A 15,488-nucleotide genomic window follows, 5' to 3' on the forward strand; every position below is an offset into this window, starting at 1 on the left:
TTTACTCAAATATTATATATATTTTAAAATCCTCATTATTATGCTTTGTCTAAGATCAAGAAATTAAACATTCAAAAATAAAATTGTCAGAAATAAACGGTTAAAGTTTGCAGCTCACAAATATTCAAGTCTCTGATGATCCGAATTTCTCTTACATAATTTTACTCCGATTAACTTGAGCGTTTTGGAAAATAGCTATGACATGTTTTGCTGTTAGGAAAAATTAAAAAAAAAAGAAAAAATTGGTTTTTATGGAATTTCTAAACCAATCTAATTCCTGAACATAATCGAAGGTTATTATGCTTAACGTAAATGCGGAAACTTTGTATAAATAAAGTGACAATAATGAAAATGAAGTTCATTTTCCTTACAAAATTATAAAATAATTCTATTTTTGCTTTGCTATTAACTATTGCGCGAATTTCGCATTGTAATAATAAAACTTTGGAAATTTTGTAAAAATTTGTCTTGGGGAAATAAATTGAAGACTGATAGTATGTAAGCTTCATTATTAAATGGAATTTGTGTGTGAGTTGTGTTTATGAAACAATAAATAACCAAAAATAACATTATTACAGATATTATGAAAATAAAAGGCGAGTCGCAAAATTCAAATAAAATGATAAACGAAAGGAAATTCTCATACATAGTACATACGTCATTTATCTAAAAAATATTGTACATAAATTGATAACGCGTTTGGCTTTCTGTGTATACGAAGAAGATTTCTTAACCATCCATTCGTTCGCTCTGCATACGTTATAATTTTTATATATTTGAAAAAAAAAAAAAAATAAATAACACATATATACAAAATTAGCACCTTATTCATACTAAACTGATTGTTTATTTGTATACATATTCAATAAGGTTAAGGAAAAAAATTTCTGAGATCATTATGTCAATTCTGACTGATTATTGAACCCATTTAAATATTGAACTAGAGAACTAAACTGAAAACCGCAACTCAATAAACAAATGCGATAAGTACGTGAACAGAGTTTAAGAGACAAACCCATAAGAAAAAAATTTTAAACAAAGCTAACATTGTTGCTAAAAACACGTAACCGAATACTATATAATCCAGCGGATGACCTATAATTGGCATTAGTTTTGTCGAAAACATCATTTCGATATATTGCAAAATAAACGAATAATGAAAATTAATAACATCATGAAATTCTATTCAAATATTTACGTAACAGCCGCTATGCTGGTCATAGATGTACTACTAGTGAATCCTGTTCAAGGAACATTTGGTAAATTTGGCCTAGCGCTTGGCAATAACGGTAATTATGGCGGTTACGGGGGCTACGGAAGTTACGGTAGTGGTTACAATGGTGGTTATAACTATGGAACGGGCGCCGGTTACGATGGCAACGTTAAGGTAGTTAAAGTTATTGTCGAACCAAGCGTCTCGACAGGATATGCTGGCTATTATCCTTCAACTGGTGTAGTTACTCCGCCAATTAGCTATGGTTCCGGTTACAATGCCGTCACATATGGCTCCGGCTATCGACCCAGTTATACGTATGGATCCGGCACTGGCTATGGTTATGGATCTGGCACTGGCTTTGGTTATGGATCTGGCACTAGCTATGGTTACGGCAGCGGGAGTTATGGGTTAGGCTACGGTCTCAATAGTAATAATAATTGGTGTTGAAACACTTATCGAAAATGTTCAATGCCTTACGAATGCTTTCAAGAAGTATTAGATGATCAACGAAAAAATTAATCAAATCCGGAAAAATGTTTTGCTTTTCTCGAATAGTTTTTTAACAGCAAATTATCTATCATAACTATGTGAAATAAGTGAACAAAATTTTTTATTTACTTTTATAAGTGTTATCTATACTGGTTTTAAAGACTAATGTCACGTTGAACTTTTATTAAAATAAAATCAAAAAATCGATTACTTAGTCTTTCTTAAATAAGCACGAGTAAGCACGAGTGGGGCCAGTTCAAGAAGTAAATTTCCTTAGAAGCCAGGCAACTATCATATTCAATGTCAATTGAAACGATTTGATTCATTAGAGTTGAAATCGTTGCACTTGAAATTATTGTCCACTTTTGGATCGCTTACCATTCGAATAAGTAAGTTAGCAATTCGAGAATGTGCATAATCGGCAATTATGTGCAAAAAGATTGACATTTTAGTCGTACACGGTACCTGTTGGCAGCAGTGTTCAGTTGCCATTCGGCTATATCGGATGCCAACTTGGATAAATTGGCTTGGTTTGCACATTGATGGTTTAATAAGATGACGCAGCAGCCTACCAAATGGCTGGAGTTCTTATATCCAAAGTTTTTGGCAAAGTATCTTGTACGCGTAACAATAGATCCGTTGCCTGGATTTGTTAAATTAGTGAGCTTAACATAACACATTCGAAGGTTGCAGAGATATAGAAGCAAAAAAAACTAAGTTTTAACACAATAATATTGGGTAGACCCGGTTAATTGTTCCCATCTTTGTACTGTAGCGCCGTCACGAGAATATATATGTTTAAATTTGTTCAGCTTTATCTGCTGTAGTTTATCAGTAATGGAAAAAGATCAAGTTTTTATTTGTTTTGAAAAACAGACATGCCCTAACCCTTGTTATGTACGTAGTACTCTAGATGTGTGATCCGATCGATTTGGTCTTCATGCAAGTGCTTGCAAATGTTCCTGCCAAATTTGATGTGGATAGCTTCAGTTTAAAACAGACATTATGCAGACGCACAGACGGACAGACGGATATCTTTCAGAAATCGCTTCAGAATTTGATGCTGATCAGCAATATATATAATCTCTTCATTGCTCGGTAATGGAAAGTTTTCCACACTTAAAAAAATTAAGTTTCTACTACCATTCTTTTTAATGAGGAAAGAGGAATTGCTTCGGTTTATTTCATTTACAATAATTTGAGCTTACATTTTATTTATTTATATATATATTTTTATTTTTGGTTAATAAATTTTTGTTTTATTTAAGATCCGATTTCCTTCCCATCCGTTTTAATATCTATAAGCCGGACAATTATGAACGGAAGAACTTATATTAACATTTAATTGGTTAATTTTTTTCAATTAGCAAGTAATTTTTCTTCAGTTAACGTATATTGTTAACAACAACAATGAAGAGAAAAAAAATGAATGTTTTTTTCTTCCTCTTTACAAATTCAATTCAATTCTTTCGATGACATGCACTTTACGTTTAAGTAGACTTGTATGGCCCGCTGGCCCGCTGGCCCGCTGGCTATATTACACTCCACAATATTACATTCTATAAGATGCGTGTACCGAACGTGTAGAGAATGCCTATGTAATAACGTTTGTAGATGTAATCGATTATAGCGTTGTAAACTAGGCTGGGTTTGGTACACACGCTTAGTATTATGAAATTTTTATCGACCATGTTTATGTGTAGGAATTTGATGTATGTTTTTGTTTACCGCATGGCCAGAGTGTATATTAATTAGGTAAATATTTTTTTTTATAATAATATAACAGAAAAAAAAAAAAAAAAAAAAAAAAACATGTAAATTTTGTCTAAGAAAATATGTTGAGATGATGTTATCATCATTTGCATAGTTAACGTTGTTTAGTTTTTTCAATGTCACAGGCACTTTGGATTCTGTTGGCGTATCCAAACTTTGAAGATGCAAGTTGTGTGGTTTTTCCCTATCAGTTATATTCTATAAAATTGTGCGTATCACAGTGTAATGAAATCAGTTCTGTACGTTTGACGATACGGTGCGGTGGGTACGCGTATGAAAAGGATTAACGCGAAAATTTTTACGAAATGAGAGCAAATATTATTTTATTTATTGCTTTAATCGGTCAATCGTCTTTGACGCGCTCTAGTAAAGCCTTTTTGGGTAATAAATTGGCTTTGCTAAAAGGTGCCGTAAGAAGTTCTATTGGGGGCAGTTTCGGTATTGGAAGCCATGGGGCGCACGGAGGGCATGCTGGTTGGGGAAGTCATGCCGACTATCATGGTCATGCTGGGTATGGAGGGCAGGCCGAATACGGAGGACATGCTGGCTATGGCGGGCATGCTGGGTATGGAGGCCAGTCTGGCTTTGGCGCCCATGGCAATTATGCAAGTCAAGCTGGCTATGGGGGTAATGTTGCGTCTGGAGGACGCGCTGGTTATGGAGGTCATGTCGGCTATGGACTCCAGACTGGCTACGCAGCTCATGCTCGATATGGGGGTAAGGCTGAGTTTGATGGTCGCGCCGGCTTCGGAGGCCATACTGGCTACGGAGGTCATAGTGGGTATGAAGATAGTTCTGCTTTCACGGGCCAAGCCCGAGGCTACCGTGGCGGTTATAATGGCGTTCACGGAGGTTACGGTAGTGGTGCTGGTTATAGCAGCATATAGTATTATTTTTCATTTAATCTTATTTCCAGAAAAAGCTCCCGATAATAGTTGGAACGGCTTAAATTATCACACCGGTTTTCAGGCGGGAATTGGTGTCGCTGGAGAAAAGAAATCTACTGTTAATGTTCTAGTACCTTACGAGAAATCCGGTTACTTTGGTGGACAAACGTCCGGTCTGGCTTCTATTGGCGGCGCTCAACCAGTAACCCTGTACACACAAATAGCAGAAACTCCGTTACCCTCGAAATCAGTACATATTTCGGAACCAGTACAATTCAAACCACAATATGTAAGTCAACCGCAACAAATCGATGTACAAAAGACCGTAGAACCTTCTGGTCAACATTATCCACTGCCTCTGGATTCGACTCGTATCCCGTTCAATACATATGCTACCCCATTGCCGTCGCAAAATAATTTCGATTGGAATGGTCATTGGAATGTTGTTGGCTCAGGTGCTTCCAAAAGCGACGGTGTCTGGGGGAAATCGGGTTGCTAGTCATATCTTATCCCTTATCTGCATAAGCGAATATTCCAGCGAGATTATTTTTCATAAAACTTACTTTTTATTAAAATTAAATAAAAAAAAAAACAAATTCAATTGGCTTAACGTAATGGTATGCAAATAATTCTCTTTTATTTTAAAATCGTAAAATGCAGAGCCAGAAAGTTGCCATCATTAGAACTAAAACATGATTCTGTCAGTAATTTTTAGTGCAATTCGAGTAGCAAGTCCTTAGATAAGCTCGACTGTAATTAGATCGAAATTACGATCGTTTCAGTATTTTATTAGTTATGCTTGTGTTAGTTTTATTGCAGAGTTTTTTTTTTTATATGGCTTTGAGAAAATTTTACATCCAGTTTGGATATCAAATCCCTACCTACAAGTTATAGCTTTTTTTCTTTGGCTCCCCTAAGGGGCTTGCTTGATCTGCCCGCATTAATTAAATTGAATATCTGCGTTCGCATAAGAAGCGCATAGTGTGAGGCTTTTACGTTGCGGGGTGTTACTCTGCTGCTGCTTTTCAGCTCAACTCTTCTTTGTATGAGAGGATATTGCTTTCGGTGAAGATAAACCAAAGGTACTGTCTCCAAGCATATAGCAAAATGAAGCGATCTTCCAGTAGAGTAGTAGAGAGTAATTTTAAAATGATAGTTTAACGACAATGTCCCCAAAAGGTGACCAAGCTTAACAGTAATAACATCCGTTTATGAACAACAGACTAGTTAGTCGCTTAAAGAATTTTTTTCATGTCTCGCATGTCTTAAGCATAAAGGTATATAAGGAACTATCGATTGCAATGAAAACACTCTTAAAGCTTTGCGACGAACGAAGCAAAACACAATGGAGTTGAAAAAATTTCTCATTATATTAATTTGCTTAGAAATTGAACATTTGCAAGTCGCGACGGCCAGAAGACAACTGCTATTGAAGGAAAACCTTCGAATAAAACGTGGCTTTAATAAATATCCGAAAAATAGTAAGCGAATGAAAATTTCAGGTATTTGATCATTTTCTCAATGAATGAATGTAATTAAATTTTTTTAGATTATGAGTCAACGATTCAAGTAAGTTCCGGAATACTGCAGTACGAGAAAACGAATAAAGATTCTACGGTGATATTGCAGAAACCAGAGGATCTTCTTTCCCACCACGACATATCGATTAATAAAGATTGGCAGCCTAGTGCTATTGTTCAATCAGATAGCCATATCGTTTGGTCGCATCCTTACATCGATGACCACAATTATGGCTATGATCGCGATAAGACTGATGTGCATATGCTATCGCAATCGCCCGTATCTTTGGGTAACGATCATCATCCTCATCATGCTGGTAGTGTTTTCTCTAATGATTTACCGGCCGGTAACATTTTAGCGAGCGCAAAATTACATACAAACGCTCTAGGCGACTCTGACATACCGAAAAGCATTGAACGTCGTAAAGTTAATGATAATATTGATTTTAATAATGCTTTCCGTAAACGTTATACGAAAGATTCTTATGGTAAATGAACCATCATCAGAAATAAGAGAAGACAGGTTGCTTTCAGCCTGCATCGACAAATGCTATTGAACTCGCCTTTCGTCTATTTTCTTGTTATAACTTATCTCACTTGTGGTAAAGGGTATATTAAATTTGTCCGGACGTATGTTACCCCAGCCTAGAAGGTCTTAAGAATTCTTCTTTTCTCCCAATCGATTTAGAATCATTTCCGTCTGTCCATTTGTTTTTGTGTTCAATGCTTCACGATGAAAATCGAACTATAATTGAAATTCAAGATAAAAAAAATTAACGGTACCGAATTTTTGGGCAGAGAAGTCCAAGTGTTGATATGTGGCGATGAAAATTGACCCATAATATCAATTGCATACAAATATACGAATTGTGTCAGGCAATATGGTGTAGGGTATTTAATAGTCGGCCTTCACCGACTTGTTTTTTTCGAAAAATATTTTAAGAAAATGTCGGTCAGGCGCAAGTTCTTTTGGGCTTGTAGCATGATTTCTCAACTTGATTAAAGATACCATTTAATTACACGCCTCAGGAGTGCTTGTATGAATTACGCAAATTTATTATATATAAAATTGGAACCTAGTTAGGGAAAAGATCATCTTCGTTGCTAACAGTTTTGGTCTGGTAAAATTCGCCTTGATCGGGAAACTGGTAAACAGTGTCCAGATAAAAACAATATGGCTGATGTAAGTGACAATCCTGTTCTCAGAAACTGAATTATTTCGAAGATCAGTTTTCAGACCATTTTGGTGAAAATCCAAATATCCATATCGACGACTGTCATCGCAACTTTAGATTTCGTTTTGCACCTTCTCCTTTAAGAAGCAAAACTTTTACCTTTGGTCAAGTAAGCAACAGGAAGGTCATAATGCTCTTCATTATGCTGATAAGAGTAGAGTGTTCGAAAATGAACTTCATAGGTAGGCAAGCTTTTATGAAAACTACCTTGTAAAATGAATTGTAATGTGGGGGAGAAAATTATTTATCTTATCGTTAATAATTATATCAACCTAAGCGGGAACATTGCTATTACTATCGTATGCAATTATTGGACGAAATTTTTGACCTCATATCAATAATATATCGTTTGCAGCGGGTGCAGAGTGTGTTCGTTTCTTGATGAGTCCAGTGCGGCAGTTTCACATACGTTTTATGTCCGTGTAACAAACGTTTACGGTCTCTCTATAACTACTTATTTGATTACTCATCAGAAAACCTGATTCAAGAAAAAAAAAAAAACATTTTCAAAATGGTTATGAGTTTGACTTAAGTAATTGTTTGCTTTTAATAACTAATTGTGAAGAGTTTTATTTTTGTTACAACAAATATGATTTCTCGAGTTTGTTTTACCTAATCTTAGTGATGATTATCACTTTGACACTTACTAGTAACTAAGAAAGGCCACAGTTTAAAAGCTTCAATGTAACTGCGCTTTGTTACGTTTCGCTGGGGAATTGGGCAACTTTTTCGCTTCAGTCTTACTCACATTCATTAACCATCTACATGGGCTACAAAAGCATGATATAAGCGTAGAAACCGCGTTCTGCATCCTTTGAAGGAACACGCTCTCTCCCGCCCTATCCTTTCTATGAAATTTATTCCTCTATCGTTCAAATTGCATCTCAGGTGATTCCTCCTTGAATAGCCGTGTCTGAGCCGATTAATCATATCTTTTTAGAGATCGTACGCAATTCGTACAGATATTTGCTTCGGGACCACTATATTGATTTTGTCTTCAAAGTGAATCGATTAAAAATTGATCCGATTCTGTATCATTGATTCTGATGAGTTCAGAATGAATGCTCCTTCGCGTTCTTATATAATTCTAGAAAATCCATCTCAGCTAAGTGCTTAATATTTTCTGGTACTACCGCATTATCTCTCTGTACCGCCGATATACTTTGCAATAAGAATTTTACCTGAAGAAGAAGAAATTTACCTGATAACTTGACGTGGGAGCCAGAAACATGTTCTTTAAAGCGAAATTTAGAGACCCTTTCATTTTAAAGCCATAACTTAGGGAAAGGAAAGTGAATGATAAGCCTTTGTACCTCATTCAATTTTGTGAAAACGTTTGCAACGCCTAAAAGAAAACTTCAGGGACCGCATAATGTGTACATATTCTTTATCAGCACTAAATTCTGCATCGATTTAAGAATATTCGTCTGTCGATTTCAATTTTGGCGAAAACATTGGAAGTGCTTGCACGCAGGTTGCTCGACTGTTCGCAATATAGGTCATTTTTCAGCTTGATTGGTAGTTAATTAACTCAGGTCATCATCGGTCCTCTCATAGAAAGTCGCAACGTTCTCTGCGCTCTTTCGATTTTTCCGCTTGAGACTTTGAATGATACGCTAATCGAGGCGAGTAACGTAATCGAACGTAAATTTCGATGAAAAATTTCAATAATGTACGAAGCCTGGACAACAGGCTATGACAATTCGATGAAACATTTCGATGAAACTAGAACTTATGTGTGAACATACAATCAAAGGAAGCAAACAGAAAGGGGATATCTCTGTCAAAATATTTTATCGGCGCATATTTCTGTGGATTAACATCTCTAAAAAAGCGAAAAAAAACAAGCAAGAAAAATATAAACGGCCGCGACCGAATTTTTCTGTATCCTCCACCGTCAGCCTAGAACAAACTAAAAAAAAAAAGGGAAAAGAACTACATTTTCATGCTCTATTCTATTGGGTGGCGGTGGTTGATTTTTTCTATTTCCCGAATAAAAGTGGAAATTTAATCGGTGTATGTGTTGTAGGTTATGAGTAAGAAGCAAAAAACACAAAAATCAAAGGTGTTCACAATTTTTGTTGCATAGGCGTGAGGGCGCCGTTATAAGCATGTTCTTTTAAAAGTTTGTGTCCTTTCCAATCTCTCTTGCAAGTTTACCGCAGATACTGCACAGTTGCACAGATGGACGTATGGACATAATTAGGCGCATTCTGAATTTGAAAGTGGCGCAGTATTTACATACTTTACAGCGTCATTGAAGCTTGCATACGGGCATTATATAAAGGCTTTGAAAATAAGAATGAAATTATGACACGCAATAAAATTAACTAGGCATGGTCAATTGTTTTCAGGTGTTACAGCAGCGCTGCTGTTGTTTGTGAGTAGTGAGTAAGAGACCATTTTCTAAGTGCTTTTAGAAAACAGAGGTGTTCTCTGTTTATAGGATACTGCCGGCGTGCACTTGCGTTTGCAACCTGCGTGTAAGTATTTCCAATGCCTCTGCCAAATTTCAACTTGATAGCTTAATTTTTGCGGTCAGGATATTATTTATAACAGACATTACACAGACGGAAAGCTGGACGTGCTTAAATCGATTCAGGATTTAATGCTGATCAAGAATATATATATATACATTGTGGGATCTCTGAAGCGTCCTTCTGAGCCTTGCGAACGTTTCAACATAACAAATACAATCGGCATTCTTTTGTGATAAGTAGAAAAAACAAAAAATACCGATTGAAAAGGTAAACATAAATATTTTATGGTAAAAAAATTATAATAAATTTATTTACATAATAACAATGATTTTAATTATTTTTCTTGCCATCGCCACGTACTTAAAAGTCTTTTATAAAAATTTCTTAGCACTTATCACATTTTAATGTTCTTTTTTTTTCATTCTCTTTTGAAAGAGTAGACGCACAGATATCTTCTTATTACCCATGACAGCAAATATCAACAACATACTGTTCGAAAAAATCCTCTTTTAGTGTTTGGGATCCTTAAACTCGTACGTACTACTATAACTGATGACACCTTTGCCATGATCGATGCCAGGTACGGGCTTATGCGAATACTCCTCGCCTCCAAACTGATGACCATCGCTAACAGACGCTGAGAATAGGTGATCATGTTCGCTGCTGCCGCCATGAAAATCGGTTGGAAAATGACTTTCATCTAAATGATCACCGAAATCGCCCAAGGAATCTTGATGATAACTTAACTCATTACTATAATCGCCAATGGACCCGGCCGTTACAGAATAACAGGCCACTAAAATGGCTAATAATATAATAAAAGTTGACATGATTTCGTTCTACTTTTTCGCTCTCTCGCTTTTTCGCTTTTTCGTTTTTTTAATTTTTTCTTTTTTGTACACCAGGTATTTTTATAGGATTTATAGGCTGGTACTGTGTTACCGTTAAATTGAAATGTTACAAATAAACTAAATTTCATAGGCCAGTGTCTCTATAATTTATACAAAATGAAAATAAGCAAAAAAAAAAAAAATAAAAAAAAATAAATAAATAAAAACAAAAAATGAAAATCATATTTTTTTGAAACTCCTTAGTGATGATGTTGAAAATACGTGAAGAGGAAAAAAAAAAGCTTTACTTTTGGTCTTATACGACCATATAGTTGGATATCCCCCATGTGTGTGTTTGTGTGTGTATATATATATATATAGAAGAAGCAGACAATGGTAGTTTTGATGCACACTAAAGTGTGTGGCATAACTAATGACTTTAAGCCACAAATTTGTGGTAAACTTTTTCTATGTTTTCTACATTTAATGCATTTATCTGTTGGCCAATATATCAATTAGTGTGTTTACCAAAAAAGTAAAAAAACAAAAAAAAAAACAAAAAAAAAAAAACAATAACAAGTCTCGGCAATTTACACATTTATTGTTTCTTTCTATCGCTTTGCAAATCAAATAAAAGTCTCATAATATTTCAATGTTTGAAAATTCATTTTATTTTGCTTTTTTCTTTTTTCTTCATTTTGCACATTGACTGACTGACCGACTTGTTGACGAGTGGTTTTTATGTCTTCGAGTTAGAAATATTATAAAAGAAATTTCCTACTCTACATATCTTCCAGGCATTGGGGGAAAACGGCGCAAAAAAATTGCACGCATATGTCAAATGGAAAAACAAAAAATTTATTACTGCGTCTCTCTTTAGCCTGCATCATCATCATCATCATCATCATTATCATCATGGCCCCCTTCCCGCTCTCCCTTATCTTATCACTTCTTTTCATTTCGTTCGCTGTCTAATACACACACACACACACACACACATATATATATTGAAAACCCGCACTTTTGTACATACATCATATATATGTAAATATATTATTTAGCCAACAAGAGAAATGTAGTATTGACCGACAGTGGCTACTGATGATGTAAAAAACATGTTACCACAATTTCCAATTCGTTAAGTTGAAATTATGAAGATCGCTTTTCTAATCGCATCGCTAACAATTATTATACAATTTATGCTGTAACATAAACATTTAATCTTGATAATCAAGTTATTTCGATATGCAATATTTGTTACATATACATATACAAAGACAGATGCATAAACAGCGAAAGAGAAAATACGAACAATTTCATGCATTTATTTCAACGTATTTGTAGACATTTTACCTCTTTGTTATTATTCATGTCTACATATATTATATATATATATATTAACAAAATATTTGAGGATTGATCTAAAACGATATTTAAAGCAGAAACGGCGGATAATCTCTGTTGTCCATTTCTTCTCAAAGATCACTTCTTCCTCATTCTCTTCATCAAATCGTAATTGCCGTCAATTAATACAAATTATAGAAAAGTTTTTTCAATCGATTTTAAATCCATTATGACATTATAAAGCCGCGCTTATCAAATCAAGTCAGTGTTCACGGGTTCAAATCTCATTCCTACAGAGCGTGCTTGATTTTGACTATAGTGAGTGCTGAGACGGTAAACGCTTAACATACACTTCCCATCTCTTTCTCTTTTCCCATTTTTTTTCTGATCGGCGCCATGATAGATATATACAGTAGCGATTGGTCATAGAAGAAAGAAAATCATATAACATCATGTAGATGATTTTTACGATACATTATAACATATATATCATATTTATATCAAATATTTATTATATGTTTTAGAGAAGGATTAAATTTGCATTTAATTTGGAACAAAGCATGAAACCGCTTTAGCCTTTCGAATGGTCTATTGATAATATCGTAAGTATTGATCTCTAACTTTCATTTTTTCGAATTCAATCTATCGGGTGTCTATATGGCTTCATAATCGGTGATATCACTGAAGTAAGTTTAAAAAAATCGTGTGGATTGTTTTTAGGATGGTAAGCAGATCAATAGAAATATAACACGGGAGACGATTATTAAACATGCATTTAAGTAAAGGCATTATAGCGGGCCACGGCACATCATAAAACAATCTACATCATCTTGCAACGACTTTTTCATGTAACGACTTTTTCAAATGAGGCGTTTCATGGCATGGGAAGTGCTCGAAAAGGTGATTTGTCCCGATTCATTTTCGTTTCGCTTTCATCCATTGTCCAAATTACTTCAATGTAACAGATTTCATCAAAATATATTAAAAATTTGTGACCTATAGATTGAATACAAGAAAACGATACGGACACACGGACAGACACGCTTAAATCAAATCAGAAAGTGATTCTGAGTCGATCGGTGTAATCAATCGTGGATCTATTTCGAGTCCTTTTTTCTTATCACTCTTTTTATGTTAATCTCGCAAGTCAATCTAATCGATTTACAAACTTCATCTGTAATTAGTAATTTTGCTTTTTCATTGATGTGTACATTGTTTTATGTTCATTAATCCCGCAAAAATTGGAACTTATTACATTTGTCATTTCGACTCTGACAACGGAATACAGTCATGGAAGATTTCATAAAACGTATGCTGCTTTAACAGCAATAAGTTGGTTTATCGGTTATTTTATTTTGAATTCTTCACGGAATAATGGGTCTACAGTAGATTTGCTATTCCGTGTGTGCGTTGGTCCGTATAAATTATCGATCTGCTTCAAGCAAATCGGCAATAAGTCGGGAAATTATTTGCTTTTGATTTACAAACAGCATTACCTTATCCTAAGCTAACAGTATCAACTGCATATTATAATCGGACGAATCGGACGAATGTATTGACTGAAGACTTTCATAAATTTCCAAAACGATCAAGTTGATATGTATGGTGAGATGAAAATGAAGCATCCAGATGATCGCAAGAGGTAAGATCTTGCGATTCGAAGCACTTATACAAGGTGACAAGGCAAAAGCACATAACAGTTTGCAGTGATATGAAGCACTAGCCAGAATACAAACATATAAAGCTGACGTTATTGAGAATGAAATGTCCGGACATTCGTTTTGACGAAACACTCGGGAACCTTAGCTCCTGTCATATCTTCTAGAATTAGTATAAAATGACACAGCCTTGTCTACAAACATAATAAGTTTTTTGTACATGAGCTGGACCATCAGTATTTTTTTTTAACGCAACCTTTGAAGGAAGTTTTAAAAAGAACAAAAAAAAATACCGATGGAAAAACTTTAATTGAGTCGACTTAACCCTCCCTTAGTTAATATACTCAATTGTTAGTGCTTTGCATGATTAAACTGAGAAAGGAGAAGAGCTACCTTTCGTTTACTTTATATGTAAGCGGAGACCGCGAAATAAGTTCGTTGTCTTTGCTGTATCATATACGTCGGCTGGATTAGTTATTGAATCGTCAGCAATACGTAGAAGCGAAAGCTTTCAAATAACATTTGAAAGAATTATTTCAATCTTACGCTTTAGTTAGACTCTTACGTGGATTATGGTATAAGTTTACAAACTACTTAAATTTATACATATTTTGGACACGACTACCGAAAGGATATAAATGAGGGAAAGATTCCATTAAATCACTTTGAAATTGGGGATTAAAATTATAACAACTTATGCGTTCCTTTGGTCCCGAAAAGAACGAAGCCTCTGTCTAATATGTAATATAACTGGGATCATATTCTTGTTCATCTAGAGAAGGTTACCTTAGGTTCGTTTTAGCCACAACCGGAATATAGATGACTAGCTATATTACTGATCAGTTCAGGGTTCCGAAAGGATTTGATCATATTTGCTGATCTGTCCATTCGTCCATGGCTACTTGAATTGAAATTTCTGTTTGAAGCCTCCAACGCAGATTTAAAAATGGCCTTAGTGCGTTCATAAAAAAAAATCTCAAGGATTCAAAGACAAATATTATTGCGTTGCGGACATGTTACTTATTCCACCTTATTGATGACTTGTTATTATAATAATATAAGATACGAGTGAAGGGTTCGTTACTTATTGCATCGAAAGCTTCACAAAGTATGTATATACCTGATTAGTGAAAAAGTCTGAAAGGATGATGGGTATGTTCACTTTTTTGAGTCCGTCCGTTCGTCCGTCCGTCCGTCCATTGACAAAAATTGAAAATTCGAGTTAAACTTTCTGAGTGAATTCAGTAGCTTGGGTTTAAATGTAATTTTACTGCTTTAGGTACTTGCTGCCTTATGCGCTTTAATTTACAACTTATTATTAATATCCGATATTAATTTGAGGTGTTAGCAAAGGACAACATAAAGACTGCTGATCGATCTACAAATCCGTTCTGTATTATAAAAAAGAAGGTAAGATTTTTGCTCGCTTATAATATTTTCTATACCCTACAATACTTGCGATGTGATGGTATGTGAGGCTTAAGCGGATGTGGACGCGAGATAGACCAACTTTTTATTATATCAATCGATTTAGAAATACTTTCTCATTCAATCTGAGCATATTTCTCCGCTTGCGCGTTGGTCCGTGTGTGATGTTCGCCCATGTATTTTGATGTTTAATTTGCAGGTCGCAAATTTCTGAGATATTCTGATGAAATCAGATATACCTTAAGAACGAATGTCATTGAAAATGGTTCAAGTCGCGTCACCTTTTCCCCTATAACGGCTTATTTTGATAAATCGATATATGAAAAACTGAATTTAGCTAACTGTTATAGGGTATGTAATGATGGGTTTGGTCGACTATGATGCTTTCATTGGTTTTTATATAGTATTTTTTGCTATATAATTTATATGAGTATTTATATATAATCATTATTTAATCATTTTGATCGCGACAATTAAGTGAAGAAATTTAAAACATGTTTTTCTATTATTAAAAACAATTTTAATAAGCGTTTTATGCACAAACTGTGTAACAAAAATTATTTTCTACACCTAAACATTACAGTTCATTTAACCATTACGAAAAAAAAAAAAAAAAAAAAAAAAAAAA

The 15,488-nt window shown here is 34.7% G+C and overlaps 3 protein-coding genes across 3 annotated transcripts; 2 read left to right on the plus strand and 1 right to left on the minus strand.

Annotated features, from left to right (window-relative positions):
- Nucleotides 1–1,087: 1,087 nt before the first annotated feature.
- LOC119639138 (keratin-associated protein 6-2-like) lies at nucleotides 1,088–2,204 on the plus strand. The gene has a single exon (XM_038036369.1). It carries the CDS (start codon nucleotides 1,157–1,159, stop codon nucleotides 1,661–1,663), a length of 507 nt encoding a protein of 168 aa, XP_037892297.1. The 5' UTR covers nucleotides 1,088–1,156; the 3' UTR covers nucleotides 1,664–2,204.
- A 1,502-nt stretch (nucleotides 2,205–3,706) lies between these two features.
- On the plus strand, nucleotides 3,707–4,938 carry LOC119640353 (glycine-rich cell wall structural protein 1.0-like). Its single transcript, XM_038038316.1, has 2 exons — nucleotides 3,707–4,336; nucleotides 4,395–4,938. The coding sequence occupies exons 1-2, from the start codon at nucleotides 3,784–3,786 to the stop codon at nucleotides 4,862–4,864; spliced, it is 1,023 nt and encodes a 340-aa protein (XP_037894244.1). The 5' UTR covers nucleotides 3,707–3,783; the 3' UTR covers nucleotides 4,865–4,938.
- Nucleotides 4,939–9,756: 4,818 nt separating this feature from the next.
- Nucleotides 9,757–10,430, minus strand: LOC119644753. The gene has a single exon (XM_038044473.1). It carries the CDS (start codon nucleotides 10,428–10,430, stop codon nucleotides 10,110–10,112), a length of 321 nt encoding a protein of 106 aa, XP_037900401.1. The 3' UTR covers nucleotides 9,757–10,109.
- Nucleotides 10,431–15,488: the final 5,058 nt, after the last annotated feature.

The sequence above is a fragment of the Glossina fuscipes genome, unplaced genomic scaffold (genome assembly GCF_014805625.2).
Source record: "Glossina fuscipes isolate IAEA_lab_2018 unplaced genomic scaffold, Yale_Gfus_2 0, whole genome shotgun sequence".
Lineage (NCBI taxonomy): Eukaryota > Metazoa > Arthropoda > Insecta > Diptera > Glossinidae > Glossina > Glossina fuscipes.

Coding starts and splice junctions, on each gene's coding strand:
- LOC119639138 (XM_038036369.1), top strand. CDS start 1,157: ATGAAAATTAATAACATCATGAAATTCTATTCAAATATTTACGTAACA.
- LOC119644753 (XM_038044473.1), bottom strand. CDS start 10,430: ATGTCAACTTTTATTATATTATTAGCCATTTTAGTGGCCTGTTATTCT.
- LOC119640353 (XM_038038316.1), top strand. CDS start 3,784: ATGAGAGCAAATATTATTTTATTTATTGCTTTAATCGGTCAATCGTCT. Junction 4,337..4,394: donor TGGCGTTCACGGAGGTTACG/GTAGTGGTGCTG, acceptor TCTTATTTCCAG/AAAAAGCTCCCGATAATAGT.